The sequence below is a fragment of the Akanthomyces muscarius genome, chromosome 6, assembly GCF_028009165.1.
Source record: "Akanthomyces muscarius strain Ve6 chromosome 6, whole genome shotgun sequence".
Taxonomy (NCBI): Eukaryota; Fungi; Ascomycota; class Sordariomycetes; order Hypocreales; family Cordycipitaceae; genus Akanthomyces; species Akanthomyces muscarius.
In genome coordinates this window covers 989,748-1,009,291 of record NC_079246.1, presented here as the reverse complement: position 1 = coordinate 1,009,291, position 19,544 = coordinate 989,748, and the positions used below count along the sequence as shown (strand labels likewise).

General features: G+C 53.8%; 5 protein-coding genes across 5 annotated transcripts; 1 reads left to right on the top strand and 4 right to left on the bottom strand.

Annotated features, from left to right (window-relative positions):
- Positions 1–61: 61 nt before the first annotated feature.
- LMH87_000352 (uncharacterized protein) lies at positions 62–2,158 on the bottom strand (the record flags this gene model as incomplete). Its single annotated transcript, XM_056198243.1, has 4 exons — positions 62–535; positions 599–1,376; positions 1,427–1,600; positions 1,881–2,158. The coding sequence occupies 4 exons, from the start codon at positions 2,156–2,158 to the stop codon at positions 62–64; spliced, it is 1,704 nt and encodes a 567-aa protein (XP_056055211.1).
- A 2,785-nt stretch (positions 2,159–4,943) lies between these two features.
- On the bottom strand, positions 4,944–6,431 carry LMH87_000351 (uncharacterized protein; the record flags this gene model as incomplete). The annotated part of the gene is made up of 3 exons (XM_056198242.1): positions 4,944–5,254; positions 5,328–6,287; positions 6,341–6,431. 3 exons carry the CDS (start codon positions 6,429–6,431, stop codon positions 4,944–4,946), a joined length of 1,362 nt encoding a protein of 453 aa, XP_056055210.1.
- Positions 6,432–6,807: 376 nt separating this feature from the next.
- LMH87_000350 (uncharacterized protein) lies at positions 6,808–7,709 on the top strand (the record flags this gene model as incomplete). Its single annotated transcript, XM_056198241.1, has 2 exons — positions 6,808–7,250; positions 7,307–7,709. 2 exons carry the CDS (start codon positions 6,808–6,810, stop codon positions 7,707–7,709), a joined length of 846 nt encoding a protein of 281 aa, XP_056055209.1.
- Positions 7,710–8,072: 363 nt separating this feature from the next.
- On the bottom strand, positions 8,073–8,605 carry LMH87_000349 (uncharacterized protein; the record flags this gene model as incomplete). The annotated part of the gene is made up of 2 exons (XM_056198240.1): positions 8,073–8,300; positions 8,387–8,605. 2 exons carry the CDS (start codon positions 8,603–8,605, stop codon positions 8,073–8,075), a joined length of 447 nt encoding a protein of 148 aa, XP_056055208.1.
- Positions 8,606–11,945: 3,340 nt separating this feature from the next.
- On the bottom strand, positions 11,946–13,761 carry LMH87_000348 (uncharacterized protein; the record flags this gene model as incomplete). Its single annotated transcript, XM_056198239.1, has 2 exons — positions 11,946–13,285; positions 13,341–13,761. 2 exons carry the CDS (start codon positions 13,759–13,761, stop codon positions 11,946–11,948), a joined length of 1,761 nt encoding a protein of 586 aa, XP_056055207.1.
- Between the last annotated feature and the right edge of the window lie 5,783 nt (positions 13,762–19,544).

The following is a 19,544-nucleotide window of genomic DNA, read 5'->3' as shown; positions in this document are numbered from 1 at the left end:
CATGATAAAGCTACCAATATGTGGGTATCGAACCAGTCATAAAAATGAATCACCCATCCATTCAAACTCCAATCGTGCGAGGCTTCTCCTCGATGTGCTGCCCCGCTGACTCGACGTGCTGGCCCATGCCATGCATCTCGTGGGCTGCTTGCTCCTTTTCGTTGTACGCCTCGTCCTGCAGCTCGGCGTCCCGGTTGCCGTAGAGACCAATCTTGTACCAGGGAAGATCGAAGAGACGGTCCATGCTCTCGAGGGAACGGCCGCTTGTCTCGGGGACAGAGACGAGAACCCACGCTCCACCAAGAATGGTAATAGCTGCGAAGCACCAGAAAGTGCCCTTAGGAGAGATGCCGCCGTTGGCAACTGAAAGCAGCATGTTGGGGAGAGCTCGGGTGTTGCCGTACTGGTTGGCGAAGTGCAAAGTCATTGCCCAGGATGTTGCCAATGCTCGGATGCGAAGAGGGAACAATTCTGCAGTCAAAAGATACTGCATAGAGTTCCAACCCAAGGCCCAGCCTACACCAGACAGATATATCTTTTCGTTGTGTTAGCTTTCAATCTTTCCATGGTGTTTTAATTGGTATGGATGGCTACTTACCATAGCGATGGCACCACGACTGGCTGCGGCATCCTTCTCGGGGACCACGTATCCCTTGACAACTCCGAGCTGAGGCACGCTAGTAAGAAAGCTGGCGACATAAATCATAGAGATGGATTGCAGTGTAATGCCGAGGAGCAGCGAACGTTTGCGACCGATGACATCCACCAGGAAGAGAGCGCAAGCCATTGCCGCGATCAGTTTGACAATGCCAAAGACGGCAGTGACGAGAAGGCCCTCCTGTTTTCCAGTGATTCCAACAAGGGCGAAAAGATCATTCGCATAGAGTGTGATGGATCCAGCACCGGACCACTGAGAAAGGAGCTGCACCATGGTGGCGAGATACACACGGTACAGGTTACTCTTGTCGAGAAACATTTCCTTGACCATGCCAAAGAAGCCTACGCCGCGGGTGGCCTCCATCTCATGATCCAGCGCGGCCTGGATCATGGCAGTCTCACCAACGACGTAGTCGCTGTCAGGTGCTTGGTGGCGGATGTAAGAGAGCACCTTGGCGGCCTTGTCGGGCTTGCCCTGCTTGACGAGGAAGCGAGGCGATTCATATTGGAAGAACATGAGAATCAAGATGAGCCCCGCCATGATGATGTGCAGGCTGGTAGGCACGAGCCATTGATTGTGGCTAGTATTCGAAATATGAATCGATGCGCCATAGTTGGTGAAGTAAGCCAGAACGATTCCTAGGTACACAGCACCAGTGAAGAAGCATGTGCACAAACCACGAATTGAGGCAGGCGCAATCTCGGCAATGTAAACGGGGCTGTCTATATGTTAGCAATGCGATCGCATGAGCGAAATCAATAAGCATACCCGACAACGGGGGTCTGTCCAACGCCAAGGCCGGCAATGAAACGACCGGCATAAATCGCACCGAGGTTGCCATTAACGCCGCCGACCATGAAGATGATGATACCGACGATCCAGAGCGTGCAGAGGAACCGAGTGGCCTGGATACGTCCGATTCGATCGCAAACAATAAATGCACTAGCAAAAGTCGAAAATGATTAGCATAATTGCACATGTGCGACTGAGCTGAAGCGTTGCATGATCGCCTTCTAGCGGCGTGGCATGGGTGGGATGACGGGTGGGCGTCCTTGGCAAAATGGCGGGGAAAAAAAACTCCCAAACATGGGACGATGCCAATGTTTGCCCAGGCGATTCCCGTCTGCGCCTCATATTCACATCTCCAACTGCGTGCCGTGGTACAAAGCAGAAAAAATCGCGCGAGTGCAGTGAGGAAGAGTGGCAAGGTAGAGTTACTCACATCATAGCGCCGGCGACAGAGCCGAGCTGGACCATCGAGGACACATTCGCCTTGATGTTGGCCCTTTGAACCGTGTCGTAATTCTTGATGTGAATGGCATTTTGGAAATCATCAGAGTTGAAGGCACCGGAAATGAGACCCTCGTCGATACCGCGTGCGGCGCCGAGGAGACCAAAAGAGACGACGGCAAACCACAGACGCCAGTTGAAGACACCGGCGGGCTCGCCGAGGTCCTTGAGACGGAAGATGTTAACAGGTTTCTTGACGCCGCCTGCCATGATGCCGGCTGTTTCTTGTCGCTCTTGTGTGTATTTGCTCGTATGAAGACGGGCTGCCACTGTATTGAGCAAAATCCGCGGCTTTGATGTAGGACGATGATAAAAACACAGGGTATACGGCTACAACAAGAATTCCGGGCGTGGGGGGGAGACCCGAAGAGTCTGGGCTAACGGGCTTCTTATACAAATCTAAAAACCCGCCATACAAAGCAACATAGCACGACTTTTTATGGGCTTACAAGCCTCGTCGGTGTAGCTGATCAGCTCAAGAAAGAAAACCGCCGAATGAGCAACAAAATCTGACCCGACTGGTAGACGGGAGGGGGGAGGAAAGGTGAGCCCCCCATCCTAGTCCTCGCTAGCCCTCCTCTCCAACTTGCTAGTCTCGTGTAGGCCCTGGTCGCTAGAAAAGTTGGGGAAAGCCACAATCTCCATGTCCCCGCCGGCCAAGCCCGGATGCCTTTTCTCTATATCATTTTCCCTCCTCTGGTTTGGTGACTGACCTGAGGAAGCAGACAGAAGACAGGGTGAATTCCCCGTTGTCAGTTCGTTCCATCACTAGAGCACAACTGCACGATATAGCCGCAGCGGGCCAACTTAGCAGGTAGTTTCTTTCGTCGCTCCCCAAAAGCGTGGTGCAGCCATAAAATATGATGGGATTTATCACTCGGCTGCTGAGAACAGCTGCGTGGCCTGTCCAAACATTGCAGAGCCTCGTCGTGGTTGCACGTCGCCTGGCTCCTTTGTCAATGCCGCGCTCTCCGCATCGAAACTCGCTTTCACTCACCCCGCGACTATTCCGACGGCTATTGCTGAAGCAGAGCGCTGCTTCTCCAACCCGTCCGCAGTGGAGCGTCGCGTGTTATTGTGCTCGCCCCAGCTGTACTTGGTTCAGCTAAGTAAAGCTGTGGGGGATGTTGGGATTCCCCACGGATGTGGGTGGCCGCCGCGCGGGATGAACTGCGACTGAGTCGTAATACAATTCTGCGAGCCCTCAGTGGACGGGGCCACAGTTTGCGCCTGTGACCAGGCAGCAGCGCAATTTCATTTCCCGTCTTGACGCCAAGGAGCGGTGACACGAACGCGCCCTTCAATCAGCACCCGCATCATCCCTGTTTCGAAAGTGTCAAGACGGCTCTGTTGCAAACAAGGTGAGTTGCTTGTAGTAGATGGCCAGGTGCCCTCAGCTACCCCAACCCGGCGCACGCGAAAGGTGGCGCTGCGCCATTCGGCCACCGTCCGGGATCGCCTGCCTGCAAATCCACGGCAGCCACCTAATAAAGAGCCTCACTAGAACTGGCCAAACGCCGGAGCTATATCTCACAACCTTAACTAGCAAGCAATAAAAGAGGGCTCGGCTATTGAAAGCTCGCCCCATGGCCCCTGTAATCGCGAGCAAGTCCATCAACCCAATACACGATTTGCCGCGCTACCTAACCCTGGCCTTCAGCCACAACGGGTGAAATAGGACAATGCAAAGTTTATTCACAATGCACGGTTAACTCGTGCCGGACGTCTACAGCTATTCTCTTCCCCCAGCTTTGTGGTGGCAGATCTTTGATACGGGCGCATCCCCGCGTCGGCCCTTCTAGACAAGCCCCTGGGGAGGTTTGAAGGGCCACGCGAGGAACCACTAAACAGCACGTCGGACGAAACAAATTCATGCAAAACTGGCAACGCTTCCTTGGCGTAATCCGGGGGCAGGCAAACCAGAAAAGAAACCGGAGCAGCGTCGGCCGTAACTCACGTCGTAACCCCCCAATTCTTCCCCGGACCCTTCATCAATGCTACGTCTCGGCGCTCCCTGGAAAAACGGTCGCGCACGGAGGCGTCTTGCTCGGGATGCGGGGTAACTACTTGACAACACCGTAAATATACCTCTGTGATTTTTTTGCTCTTCTTCTATTTCTCACACTTTGGAGAAGAATTGCACGGGCGACGACAGATTCGTCTCGGCCGGCCGAGAGTTCCAAGAGATGGCGGCCAGCCTCCATCGCCAATGCCCAGCGGCCAAGAAAAGCCTCGCAGCCTTGCCCGGCTGGCGACACCTCTCGCCGCCTACTCAGAGGACGAGCCAAGAAACAAAATCTGCCGGCTTGGGGGGGACAGCAAGCCACACACCACACCCGCCACCTGTTGCCCCACGGAACCCATGCTAGTGACTACGAGAACGAAACGCATGGAGAGGGAATATTAGATGCCAGGAATGAGTGGCCCCATCGGCAAAGGAAAACTCATCACACCGTAGAAGCGCCAATAGAACGGCAGGAACTCCGTATCTCCCTGCTAGAACTTGCTGCCGCGTCGGATGGCTAGTGGAGTTACAAACTCAATTTGGACGAGCCAAAAGGACAAGAAACACAACAAAAATAGCAGACTTGATTGAAAATCAAAAGTATCGTGTAGTAGTTCTTACTATCATGATATAGCTGACAAGTCGCTCGTTTTATGACAGCGGCGCCGTTTCTGCCACCCACATGACACCATCGAGGACATGCGACGCCCTGTGCCAAGAGAGTTGGGTGTAAGCGGCGTCATATTTCTGCGCCGCATGTCATTATTACTGCAACCTCGCTACCTCTGCTTACGGGTAAAGCGCACTACGCGTCGAAATGCCCAAAATACGTTGCCAGCAATAAATCTATTCAAGTTACAGGAAATTACTGGTAGAGCACCCCACCAGCTCAATCTCACGACAACCGGTATCGGCTACTGGTGCACTGTGTACCCCATAATGTCCGCCGGGGCTCCAAACTCGGTTCGCATCGAGCGCGACTCAATGATCCTACAGCCAGTATCGCCCCCAAATCTCGTAATCCTCTTTGGTGCCGCGGAACCTAAATTCAACCTCTGTAACGTCCTGAAATCCCTCGCTGGCTTGCGGAGGCTTGTACCGGCTCTGGAACCCGGAAAAGGCCATCTCCGGGAGCACCTCTCTGTCCTCTGGGTTCAGCGACTTGTTCAGCGATCGCACAGCATCATTGTGCCGGCAAACGGCCGCCGGTGTCGTAAACGACACACAGCGGATAGGCACTTTGAAGGAGCCGGCTAGGTCTATCCAGATTTTACGCGTAGCTGGGTCGGCGTTTGTATTATCTGCCAATCCTGGTAAGTAGCTGCCCGCTGTCGAAATGCATCACATGTAGCGGAAATGTTGGCGGGCACTTACCCACTGCTACGGAGGACCCGTCGTCGAGAAATTCTTTGGCTGCTTGGATGCATTTCTCCCTCGTCTTGAGGGTGTCCTGATTTACGCGCTCGTAGCCCAGCGGCTCGAGATGCTTCCAGTAGAATGTGCTTTTTCCGGCTCCGGGTCGTCCACAAAATAGCACAATGTCCTTGCTGTTTCTTTTCTCAAATAGCGCGACTTGACCATCTTCGCCCCCGAGGGGGTAGTGTACCAGGTCCAGGTCGCGCTCCCACCTGCGCGGCTCGTGTCCTAAGAAATACTCCTCTGGCGTCTTGAAAGGTACGCCAATGTTGTGGGCAAGATTTCGGTCCGAGCAACTAAAGTCTTTAACAATCACCGCGCCATTTGAGACGGTAGCCACGCGGCCGCCAGCATCACCCACAAACACGCTCTGCTCCAAGTCAATGTCGTCTGCTTCCACACCCATGTCCTTGAGAATTTCATCCCACATCCCTCTTCGTGGCTTCCTGAAATTATCCTTCCCCGTCGCAGCATATATCGTGACGGGTAAATCGAGGTATCGCAGTACAGCCGATCCTTTTTCTTTGAATTCGCCAACTCGCTTCGCCGTATGCTTTTGCGGTGCCTTTTGTTTCGGGTCAACATGAAGCGTTAGGCCACCTTGGTTAGATAGGATAGCGACATGGTAGCCGTCCTCGTAGAGCTCCTTTAGTTTCCGGGGCACTTGCTTATCCCACCACCGCCAGTCTAATGCATCTTTCGAGTGCTTCCTTCCGGAGCTTGTGGCAATCAGCGTCGAATCCAAGTCGAAAGCCGCAATTTTCCGTCGTTTTTGTGTATCCTTGCTCTCTGCCTCTGGTGTATATTTGCCAACAAGTAACGTTGCTGGCTTGTTAGGGTCGTCTTTTCGCTCGGACCATGATGTTCGATCTTTCGGTTTTTGCGAGGTTGGAGTGAAGAAATTAGAAACCGCACTCTCTGAAGAGGTCAATGATTGGCCAGGGTGTTCAGCACATTGGGTTTGTTCTCACTGGTGGTTCCGCTCGGCACTGATCGTTTCGTGGGCGGTGGTGATATGGGTGCTGTAGCTTTGCGCTTCCCGCCTTCTGACTTTGATGACATTGTAAAGTACGGAATTTGGGTGGTCAAGAAAGCTCGACGCGCTCTACAGACCTCCGGGCGCAAATTCACCGAGCGCATAAAATGCATTGGACTTTGAGAGCAGCTCTTGGAGTGGGAACCGCGCCAGGCGTCGCACTTTAACGCGAGATCACGTGCAGCACCGACGAAGCTCTTGAGATGGATGCCGCTTCCATTGGCAGCTCTTTCATATGCAAACCGAATAATCAATCTCTTGGACGACAAAACAATTCTTCTCTCTCGTGAAACTTTCAACCAAATTACAGCGTAGCGCTTTGCCGACAATTTTGCAATTGGCCGACTTTGTTGAAATCGCAAGGAACATTGGGTTGGCGCTGGAGGGGCACTCTGAATCAGAATGTACGAGGTGTTCTTGACAAGCACCGTGGAGGATGCCGACTTCACATCCGCGTGCTCCGTTCTCGAAGGACTCTGTTCCATGAAGCCATGGGAATCAGTTGTCCGCGTGCTATACTACCAAGGGCCTCCACGGCCGGCTGGCCTCTCAAATCAGACTTCAATCGAAAAGCCCATACGCAAAAACCTTGCGCCGCTATGGAGGGAGCTTCATCAGAATCTTGGTCGCCAGTCATTCATAATACAGGCCCGATATGAAATTCTCAAGAACAGAGACTTTGGGGCGGATGCGAAGCCTATGGAGCTGGATGCGACACCGGGCATCCTGCGCTGGACCGACTTTCCTGATCCCTCGCACGGCAAGCCGCTGCTGACGCAGCGCAAAATGGTTGAATTGTGGGAGCAACGCGCCCTTCCTTCGGTATTACGAGACAACCAGCATCAGTATGCCAACCCTTTTTCGTGAAGCCTCCGAGAGTCGGTCGCTAACGCTGGTCCAGATTCAAGACAGAAATGGTCGAGGAGATATATCGATTCTTTAGAGATGAGATCGAGTTCTCACTGACCAAGCAATTCTTCTTCCATCCCATTCAAGAATATACGCCACTCGAGGCGCGGCAAGGGGCTATGCTCTCCCCGGCCGCGCAGCTGCCAGCGTGGGACAGCCTCACGCCAATGGACATGCAGGGGCGCTGGATCATGCAGGTCAAGACGCATGTGCTGCAGGACAACAAGCCCGACGATATTCGAAAGGCGCAAGACAAGCTCACGGCGCTGCGCACCGAGCTGGAAGGCGTCTTTGACTTTCGCGCAATTGACAGAAAGGTGTACGATACCCGGATAGCGCTGCGACAGCAGGGCGTGCAAGCGCTGCCGCAAAAAGTCATGATTGGCAAGAGTTGAGTTAATTTCAAGAAGGCAGGCGTGCACAGTCGCAGTTATAGAAACGATATCCTCAGTGAAAAAAAAAGATTTGGCATTTGTCCAAATGGCTCAAACTATATAACACCCATGACCAGAAGTGAAGTGGCAATAAATCCAGTGCCAGCGCAGGCGGGGTGCCTCTATCCAGAGGTCCTCGACCCGTGTAAAGAAAACAACAAAATGGTTTAAAAATGCATGATTATCCAGAACTTTCATCGTTGCCCTGCATTTTTGAGGGATCAGCAGGAGGGAGATATTCGATCCGCGGCGCATAAGAAACTCGCTAATTATCGTAGTCTAAAGCTACATTCCTTCTGTTTCCAGTGGAGGAGAATGGACCTTTTAGATCTGGAGCACCTTTTGAATGTCGGAAACACCAATGGCCTTCTCGAGGGAGGGCACGGCGCCGTCGGTCATACCCTTGACGTAGGCGTCGACAGTCTGGATGGCGACGCCCTGCTCGACGAGCGCGAGGGCCTGGCCGACGGCGCCGACGATCTGGGGAGGGAGGCCGTTCTGGACCTGGGCGAGGAGCTTGTGGGCGAGGGGCTGGTTAAGCGCAGTCTCGACCTGTGTTTCCACAGTCAGCCTTCACCCATCCCCCGAAAAAGTCACGCGCTGCTGGGTGCGGAACAGCAGGGAGATGCAAAACGTACCTTGGCCATGGTGGAGCCCAGGAGGGTGTCGAGCTTCTTCTCGAGGTCGTCGACGCCGAGGCCGTTCTCGACCTGGCTGACGACGCCGGTGAGCTCGCCGACGAGGTCGCTGCCGCCGAGGAGGCCGGTGACGGGGGAGTCGCCGGTCGGGAGGACAGAGGTGGGAGCGGCAACGGCGGCGCCGACGAGGGCGATGAGGACGGAGGCGGAGAAGCGCATCTTGAAATGAAGTTGACTGGGTTGTGAAAAGGAGTGTGGTGTCCTGTAAAAGGATAGTAAAGGAGTGACTGGGTGACAAAAAAGACGAACTGGAGACTGGGTATTGATGATGGAGGAGGGGGAGAGCAGTGTTGGAGGGTGCAGATGCCGTTCTTATACTTGCATCGCACCCGTTGACTCCCGCCCCCCTTACCCAATTCGCACTGCTCTCAACATCACAGTGGCGTTTCCAACAACCTCCTCCTCGTCGTGACCGGTGCGAGCAAGTAATGGCTCGCTGCAAATCAAGGCCGGACCTGGTCATGAGGAGACGCTCTAGTTTGATGAGATCGGCATCGAGCAATTCATTGCGGAAAGCTCCACGACTGCAGCCCGGTCGTAGCGCAATCCGCCGCAGCTCCTGGGCTCTGCCGGGCTGGGCCAGCTGTCGCCACCTACTCCTACGAGGTGTATTGCGAGTTGTTCCATTCTCATGGCTTCTCAAAGCTGCATCTACAGCTGCGTGCAGCAGATCTAGAGGATCACTGTTTCATACATCTACTGGCAAAACAGAGCTTCCAGAAGTTGTCTCTTCAAGACATATTTGCCCAGTCTACTGGGGCAGTTGGGTGGCTGGATCATCTCAAACACTCAGGAACAGGATGAGGTTCTGCACGTTTCTGCAGGTACAGTGCGGCCGATGATCGTCTGAAGTGGGAAATTGACATGACGTCGATCTCACCCCGGACCGCCATCCCACCTCAGCGCATGGTCTCTCGCGCACGGGTCTGCGCGGAAATACCGACCTTGGCTTTACCAGCACCTGCTAACATGTAAGACATTCTCATACCCAGAATCCTGTTTTTTTCGGCTCTTGTTGTTGCTGTCGAGTCTGGGGGATGATGCGGGTCAGCAGTTGGCAAGACGTGCAAGGGTCCAGTGTTGGATCGGCGGGAGAAGAGTCCCAGCCGAAAACTGCCCACAGGGAAGAAGCTGCACAAGGGAGGTGCAAATGAGGTCTGCGCCAGCCTGTAGCTACGTGTTAGGAGCTATAAATCGTACATGTTGTGTAGTTGTTCAGAGGCAGCAATGGCCATTTGCTGTTTCCCCTCGTCGCATCTGGTGAGCTCACCGTGTGGTAGGGCTGGTCTGCGATGATGACATAGAAAGCCCACCTGTCTCACAAGCGATGAATGAGATCCTTGTCCATGGCCCTGACGATCGTCCTCAAGTGCGGGCCAGGCGCCGCCAACTTCCCCTATTCACTCCCCAGTCTCCCAGACCAGCTGTCTTTCTTCTGCCGATGTCTGCGGGGGGGGGACGGCGGCCGCGCCCGAAGCGGTCAAGGGAAACGGAACAATGCCTTGTGCTCGACAAGGGTCGCTCGAGTCGTGAACGGACGGGCGTGATGCCCAAATAGGATACTTTCAAGGTCTCATCACCATTTCCACCAAAGAAAACGCCCTCACCTCTACTCTCAAGTCGTGGTAAGAAGATTAATAATAAAAAATGCAGCGATCATTTACGTGAAATGTCGACAAGAAATATCGTGGCACAAAATACGGGAGATGAACGCTAGACAGATGACAAAAACATCAAAAACGAAGAAAAAGGGGAAAAAGAATAGATTGGTATTGATGAAGTTTTACAGGTTCTTTTTTATTTTATACAGCTCTCTTTCCAGAACAGCGTCGTTTCCACCACCGCCACGCAACAAATGCAGCGAAAACGCAAGCAGCAGCTTGCCTTGTAAAAGACACCCAGCAACATCCCGCTTGATGCCGAAGAATTGTTGATTTTCTTTCTCTTAATTCACGGTAGTACAAAGTCGCGGTGCGGAACAACAACAGCAACAAGATCAGGGATGCTGGGGTTGGTTTGGCTTGCACCGGCCATGACGTTGTGCTTTTGTCTCACCACAGGCCGCCCAGTCGAGCATGGGTGTTGCCCAGTTGCTCCTCTCCAGACATTCACTCGGTGTAGGCCACAGCGGCGTTGTTCGCCAGTGTTTGCTGTCCCGGGCACCGAGTACAGCCCAACCCAAAATAGCTGCGACAATTTTCTGTTTCTTTGTTGTTGGTCTTGTTTTTTCCCCCTCCCCCCAAGATGTCGACGTAGTACAGTCAGGTCCGGCTTGGTGTTGAGTGCCATGTCTCTCTCTGCCCTCTCCGCTGAAAGGGGTTGCGCGCGTCCGTGTAAGTCGGGGCGCGCCTTCCAAGCACACTCTGCAGTCCTTCTGTTTGGTGATGTTGTGCAAAGTCCTCTCCTCCCCTTGTCTATAGGTCGATGCTTTCTTCCTCCCCCTTTTTTTTTTTTTTTTTTTTTCATTTTGCATGTATTACGAAAACTAGATTCACGGCGCGCCTGGATCCGCTGTCGCTATTGTCATGGTGAATTGTCGTTGGCGGATGGAAAGATTGTGCCGCCATCTGCGTCTCTAGGTCATCTCCCGCTCACCACTGCCATCAATCCTGTACACAGAGCTGCAGGCCACGGGCTTGACCACGTCAAAGAATGTTATAAATCATTCGCGACTTGAGACAGAATAATGGCACTTGATTTAATAATAGATGTATCTTGCGGTTTTCTGTAGCTATCGACATTGCGAAGGGACCCTCACAAATTTCTACGCACGCACTACCCGGTATCACCGCCACAATTTCGCACAAAGTAAAGTAGCTGTACGACTAACATCACCAAGCAGCTCCCCCAATTGTACACATTCACTGTCGAGGCTCCTTTGAATAATAATTTTACTGTTTTGTATTGATAGCAGAGAGCCTTGCAAGGTCGCCAGGCTCCATCTGCATCTGCTTGTTTGCTGACCACGACCGATTCCAGCCAAGCTCTCTTTTCCTCCTCTGTTCTGTCCCCCAAATATTGTAACAATGTTTCCGGTCCATTACCACAATCCCAAATCCCAAACTCTAGATTAAAATTGAAAAACAGATTTTTCTCTCTTTGGCTCTTCCTTGCGCTGAGCAGCAAAGTTCCGTCCGATCTATATAACGCCTTCCGTATAGGTCCAATTCACATACAGTCTAATAAAATTCCAAGCGCAAGTAAATGGCATGCCAATCCTCGCTCATAGTCTGCTACTGCCTTGACTAGGCGTAGCACACCATGGCCGACTAGGCTTTTGAAGGAGTGACTGGAGTCGGGGTATCTCGAGGGGCGCGCGGGCAGCCCAAATAAAAACAAAACAAATGGTTGATGTAAAGATTCGTAAGAATGGTAATATGTAAGGATCGTAATTCGCTGAGATGAAAGTCATCAGGGTCGGATAATGATGATTGTGATGATGATGCAATGTGCATGCGTGAATTTCAAATCGCTCGCTCAAAAATGCGTATAAAACAATTTATCGATGGATGCCGACTTTGGCTCCAAGGTTCTTCCAGAAGCGGGATCGGAAGTCGTCGCTGTACGCGCCAGCCATGGAGGCTTCGCGGTGCATAGGGCCGACAATGTCTTCGTCGCCGCGGCTGGGAAACTTGCCCTGGGCAGCATCAAGGGACTCAATAATCTGAGGGACAGCGCTGGGCAAGTTTTCTTCGAGACGTTTCCACTCCACGCCAGCAAAGACGTCAGGGCTGTGATGCACAGAACCAGGGTGGGCGCTAAGAGAACGGCCTCGGCCGCGCCCACGGCTGCGGCTGCGAGAGGCCGACTTTTGTTTCTGCATTGGCATAGAAGAAAGCGTCTGCTTGATCATCTCCTCGTAGCCGCCTCTCCACCGGCGCTCCGTCTCGGCCCATTTGGCTTCGGTGAGAGCATAAATCTTGCTCGTCTGGCCATAGTTTTCGCCGGTGCGCACCAAGTGCTTGGTGTAGTTGAGGCGCGCCGTATCCCAATCGTTCTGGAACTTGGCGATTGTCTCGGGATTGACAGCCTGGACGTCATAGGGGGCAGGAGAGATGGTGAAGTTGGCATGACCAAGACGATCAGACCACTCATCGTACTCCTGCAGAATCGAATGCAGGGTCATGGGCAGCGGAAGCGGCAGTTCCGTGCTGCTAGAGACGTTGCGAAGAGACTGGGTCGAGGGGCGCGAGCTCAGTGACGGCCGCGCAAATGCTGCAGACACGATGGGTGGTGACTGAGCAGCCGAGGAACGCATTGGCGGGGTGGGCGCCGCCTCAATAGTGGGCGACTGAAGCGGTGACTCGGGCGGTGGCTTACCGAGAGGGCCGGTCATCAGAGGCGGCAAAAGTGGCGTAGTCGCCATAGCGCGATCCTTCTCTATGCTGGTCTTGTCGTCCTCGGTCAAAACGGGTGTCAAGGACGGGATGTTGACACTTTCGGTGCTGCCAAATGGCAGTGCTGGGGTGGGAGGGATCGAATGCTCATCGAGTCCGTCTGTGTTGTGGCGGGCGCGGGCGGAAATCGACGACGAGCGACTGGATGGGGCGCGAGACAAGACGTTGTCAAGGCTGTACTCCATGGCACCAACGCTTGCCATACGCGATCGACGGCCGGATCTCCATCGGGTGATGGTAGGGAAGCGGGATTCGAGGCGGGCAGTGAGGCCAGAGAATTGCGACTCGAGACCGGCGCGCTTCTTCTTGCCGTAGGCCGGATTGGTGTTGATGTCGCCGTCGCTGAGAAAACCAACATCGTAGTCGTCAATGTCGAACTCGCCCACGAGGCCACCGTCGAAAAGGTCTTCGGAGCTATTGCCGCGAGCGCAAACATCGTCACCTGGGCGCTGCTTGTTAGCGGTGGCACAAATGCATGCATGTGCACCTCGACTCACATAGACAGCTGTAAAGTCCAAAGTTGTCGTCGTCATCGTCTGAGATATCGTCGTCGATATGCTGGTAGTGCTCCTTTTCTAGCGGCTCCTCCTCTACGTCGGGCAGCTGGCGCATGGATGCCTTGGTCAGGGTGCTGGAGAGCAGCGACGGGGAAACGTAGCCATCCTGGGAAAACGGCGGCAGGTCGAGCGAGGACGTGGAACTTGACATGCGGACATGTCCACGAGTGGAAAAGGTGGGCGTGACGGGCGAAGTTATGTCAGAAGAAGACGAATTGGTCGCGGCAAAGACGTAGGGCCAGGTGCCAGTGACATTGGGATCGGGGCTCGAAACCAGGGAAGCCGAGTCGGATCGTTTGCGCTGCTCGACCAACTGTGGCAGCAGAAGTGGCTTTAGTTTAGGCGACATGCCTCGCAGCATTGGCGCTGTGGCGGGCACGGCCTGTGAATGGATCGAAACGGCGTTCGCGGGGGAGGCGTAAACGTTGCGATGGTATGCATTCAAATTGGGGATGTGGAGGAGAGAAATGAAGAAAGTCAAAAGAAAGGTTGGCGGGCGTCGGGTGAGTAAAAAGGGAACGAGTCGCTGCGGATAGATGTGTGCTACAGGCCAGGCGAGGCGAGGCGAGGTAGGTAAGGCGGAGCGGCGCTATGAGTAGTGTTTTTTTTTTCGGGCGGCGGCGCCAGAAGAAGCCAGAGAAAGCTGGAGAAGAATAACAAGAGGGGAGCGGGCCCAGACAAGAACAAGCCTCTTGTCCTGTGGATGTGGATGACGGCGCGGCGGGAAGGATCCACCTCCAACGTGCGTACAGAACGGCGATGGGCAGCAGAGGAGAAGAGGAGAGGAAAAAAGCAGTAGGAGGTACTGTCAAGTACCGAGGAGGAGGATGAGGTCAGGCGGGGCCAGCAAAGAGAGGTGGGGATGCCGACGGAGGTTGGGTGGGAGTGACTTGGAGGGGACAAGAGCCGAGAAAAGTAGAGAGAATGAATAAAGAGAAAAATAAATAAACAAGGGTGGGTGGGGTTCGATGGATGGCTGATGGATGGCTTTGGATGGACAAAGGCAGAGGCACTGAGGCAGAGAGGATGAGGGAGGTGGCAGAGGTACAGACAGGGTGGGGCCGGCCTGACAGTCAGAGTCAGTGGCTGCGGGCTGCTTCAAAGGGCAAAACACCACTAAAGCCTGGGCCGAGGCCGCTAGAGGAAAAAGTGTGCTGCGAGAAAAGCGACGACGCGAAAAGTACCTTGACCTTGCTTGCCTGACACTGAGTAAGGCACCTAGGTAGGTAGTTGGCCGGACGGACCGCCGGAGACGCACTTTTAGCGGCTCGGTTTAGTGCAGAACACGGCCTGTGCAGAGTGTGAAGACTGGCGACGGGCGCTGGTGGCTGGCCGACCAGTAAGTAAGCGCTCTAAACAGCACTGTCCCAGGTACCTGGGTGTCGACTCGGACCAGCAAAAGTACCCCTGTCAGGCTGGTGCTCCAGGCGCGTACCAGTAAGCCCTCTCAAGTGGGCAGCGGTAAGCGGCCGGCCTAAAAATAATGCTCGTCGACGGCGGTGCACAAGAGGCAAACAAGCCGGCGAGGTGCTTCAGAGGTGGGACTCCCGGTCGCAGTGTCAGGTCCTCGGCGGACTCTCCTCTGGGTCGCCTGTTGGTGCTCGCCGCTCTCCCGTTGGGCTGTTTCGGCTGGTGGCTGTGCGAGTAACAATGACCTTCCTTGTCGCTGTCTAGCCCTGTAACCGGGCCAGGGCCTGTGCAGAAGCAACAACAGGGGGGTAATAGAAATAAAATCCAGGAAGCAAAAAAATGAGATTGAAAAAAAAAAAGGTTGAACAGGCAGAAGCATGTGCTGCTCGGTAACAAGGCTGATGATGATATCAATCAGGCCACGGCCAGAATTGATGGACCACTGTAACAAGGCGAGACAAGACATGCGATGCCCAAGATCTGAATAAAGTAGCGGCAGACAAGAGGGGGAAACGGTTCCCATTTTATAAACGATGCTTTTTGTTTTACAACACATGCCAACATCATGTGCAGACCTATGACCCTGGGTTGTCTTGGATATCTACAGGCTGGACGTGTCTCGTCATGTATGGATGAACTGAGGGACGGTAGATGACGCATGATGCCGCCGTGTTCCTCCTCACACTGCTTGCAGCAGCTGCACTGCGACCAAAATAAAAATAAAACTGCCAAGTAGACCACCAGTTCGATAAAAATGCAATATCGCCCCTCGGGTATCATAGCTGCTGCACCGCTCCCGCTCCCCAACTACCCGTTCATCGAGCACGTTGGGCTCTCGCCTCCGCCCGCATGTCGACTCCAACCAAAGCATGCTCGGTAAGTCATTACTGGTAGCTACATTGAACAGTGGATGTGGGCGTACCTGCGCACCAGCAACGCCCGTCTCCGGCCCCATCCACCATTCCCCAACACCGCATCTCTCTCTCTGCCCTTTCCTTTGTCGAAACACGTTGGAATCAATGCCAATTCTTTGTTAAACAGACTGTACGGTGAAGAATTAGTCTTGACAACGACAAAGGACAGCAGGACTAGCCGCAGACGGCCACGTGTCGGCAGTACGGCTTGAAGGCTCACATGTGTACCAAGTAGGTTAGAGTTGCCCGCCAAGCTCACCGCGCCGACGATTTACCCATACTAGCGCCGTCGAAGCTTCGACGAATGCCCCCAGGCCGGGCAAAAAAAGAAAGCATGGCCCCAAAAACACATCATCCCTGCCTCTCTCTCTCTCTCTCTCTCTCCCAGCCGTCCGGCTCTACCATTCCCGGTCCGGCGTCATCACTCTCCACGGCCCGCCTTACAGCCCAACAAGTAGAGAGAGACATGAAAAAAAAAAGCAAGGATTATCGTCATGGTAAACGCTAAAAGAGGGAATGAAGCTAGAGCGAGGCCGCGGTCCCGGGTCACCGCATCACAGCTTCCGGGGCTGCTAGGTACCCAGCCAGGCGCGGCCTTTTGGCAAATCTTGGTTGATAAGGCATAACAAGCTCGTGGAGCAGAGGTCACGTTCATCCGTGTCTGCCCAAAGGGAGCGGTTGACAAGGTCCGATTCGCTAGACATGTATACGCGCTCTCTGGTCGTCTGCTTCTAAATGCAAGACTCATCACAAATGGCCGCGGTTGCAGTTTCCCAGCGTCACGCTCAAGGCCGTTTCCCCCCCCCCCAGGAACGGCAATTGAGGACCGCCCCCCCCCTGGCATCTCAGACAACCTATCGCCGCACAAACACACTGGCTGTCGACTGAGGTGGATCTCTCTCCCTCTCTCTGTGTCTCTCTCTGTGTCTCGTCTTCCCGCTGTCTGGGGCGTCCCGTTCAATGTAAAGCTACCCATGCCCAGTTGCTCTCAATGCAGGCTGTCGTCTGTCCGTCCGTCCGCCCGCCGTCTTTCGATTTACGGTGTGCATTTGCGGGAACGACTGGGGACCAAGTCGTCCACGTCGACAAGAGAGGGACGAGACCCCTAAAAAGTAAACCCAAATCCATGCCGCTGGGACGCGAGGCTGGGGAGCTGGGCTGTCTGTCGTTGGGGCCTCTGCATAGGTACGGTCCCTGTCCACCGCCCTCGCGCTTTTTTTGGGTATGCATTTGGGCAGCCAGCATCGCAGCAAACAAAGGCCTGCAAAAGGGGGAACACGTAGAAGAAGCGGTGACGGGTTTTCCTCGTTTCTTTTTTCTCTCTTTGCAACTTAGTCTAGGGTGGAATACAGCAGGAGGAGCGAGGCAAGGCTTGATGCTGTGCTGTTGCTCGAACTACAGCGTACGTGTGTGCCAGCGAAGCTGACGGGTCCCCACGTCAACTGGCGTTACGTCTGTCCAAGACAAGAAGTAAAAGAAGGAAATAAAGTTGAGAAATGGAATGAAGCCGGACCAATTGGGACATGAGAGGATAGAGCAGCAATCAGCGAATCAGTCAGCTGCCATGCACATGAAAACTCAATTGCTAGCTAGGTACCAGTAAGCTCAGAGGTCGGCAGTCGACGATGTCGATGTCGTCTGGCAAAGCTCGCCCTCTCTGCTGTGGCACTTTGTTGGTGCGGTCAACCACGTTTTTCATGCACCCACAGCAGAGTAACTCAAACAGCACACCATGCCTCGCATCAAGATCAAAAGCCATCAGGCGCAGAAAGAGGCAGCGATCAAGGATCAAGGACGGAGGAGCACAGCATCAGTGCACACTGGTGCGAGCGAAGAACACGAAACTCGCAGGCCTCGAAATCTTGAAACTGCCTGAGCGCCCTCGCGAGCAAGCGCCGTGCAACTCGGTAGATGAGTCTAGAAGGCTAGAAGGCCTGCCCCCCAGTTCGAAGCATGGCACAGTTGCTGTTGGCATGCCATTACAGCAAACTCGACTCATGCAGACGCGCACGCACACGCACACACACACGGCAGTACTCAGACAGAGCAGGCCCTGTGCTATTTCACGCGACTTCCTGGTGTGCTTGTCATGCTTTATTATTTGCCTATTTTTTTTTTTGTTTTCAACTGCGCCCGGCAGTGACACCCTCTTGTTAACAACGTGGTTTGGTGTCGTACTTGGACGAGCATCCATCTGCCGTGCGCCGAACAATTTCGCATCACCGCTCGCTTCGGCCTCTTCGCCCTCCTTTTTTTCCTCAAAGCCTGTCACTGGGTCAATGTGCAATTTTCTCTATTTTCTCTATAATCTTTGTATTCTTATTTTCTTGCCCACTTGATTGGCCATTTCTTGCGCAGCATTACTATGACTGATGACAACCTACAGGGTCCACTGTTCCCATAGAGCCTTCGCTGAACCACCGAAGAAGAAAAAAAGCCACTGAAGCCAGCCGAGCAGCCCGCTGGAAAGCTCGCCCGAAACCCACCAAAGCCCACTGAAGCCAGTCAGCTATTAGTGAAGTGCGCTATTTTGTTGCGCTAAACCCACTGTAAGACACTGAGCTAGGCGTCAGTCACCCTGGGTCACTGGACGTGTTGGTCCTTTTTCGTCAGGCTAACCGTGAAGAGACTCGCCTAGCACCAAGCACCTATTCGTTGCTAATTAATGGCCAACCACCCAGGTAGCTGAATTCAGTCTGGTTCTACGACTACAGAATTCGAGACTGCATTGTCCGTTATCCAGGAGCAAATGGGCCAGCACCACGTCAGACCTGTCCTGCCGCTCTCCTGGGTACTTGGCCCGAAGAGAAACCCGCTGGAAGTGCAGCTGCCAGGTAAATTCACCGATAAGCTCGTCGAGAAAGATTCGCGCCCTCTCCTCATGCAGAAAGCCTCACTTGCAAGGTTCCCTGGTTGGTGGTGCTGTCATACCTGCTTCACTGCCGCATGTCATGACATGATTTTGACAGTCTGAGCGCCTGAGCAACTCGCTGGTGTTTTGTTTCACCATATTTCTAAATGTTTCCAGCACAAACGAGAAGCAGAGTCATATCCCATGTACATTGTTCTGTTCATCGGCAGTCTCGAAACAGATCTACGGATACTGAGTCGCGGTATCCCTCCCGACGCTGCTGCTTACACGCATAATCCAGACGTCCCAATCGAGCCACAACTCGGAAGACGCAACGCCAAGCTTCATGCGAGTAGATTTCCCCCGCGCTGGGAGCCAGAACACAAGGTCAGAGCGGCATTTATCCTCAAGTTTTACATTTCTTCCCGCATACGCGTCGCCAGTTCATCAATCACGGCACTGGGATCGTCGAGGCTGGCCCCCGAAGAGAATTCAGCGTTGCTGTCTGCGGTTCCTTCGCTTACAGCAGATGCCCACTTATCAGGACAGGAATAATGGGCTTTTCCAACGTTCTAGACACAAGGCCGGGACGGGCGGCGGGCTATATGTGCTCAGTGTAAACCCGCAAGCCCAGATAAAATAATAACTAAACCCACAACGAAAGCCACAGCAAAGGTGGCTTTCCGGCGCATCTTGCCAGCTTCTCCTTCCGGACGGTGGCTTTCTTTAGGGTCTTTATTGGACAAAAGTCTCATAAGCACCATGCCCAAGTATTTACACCGAATCACATCATTCTCGGCTCCGCGGCTCCCAGTGCCATTGGCGAAAAAGAAAAGGGTTCGTTTGTGAGCAAGCTGGTGCCCCGCTGAGGCGGTTGACTTTGGCGCTATTGATGGCCCAATCTGGCAGCTCGAGCTTCATCCCCACGATCAAGAGCACAGCCCCAGGTCCCTTGATAATACTGATAAT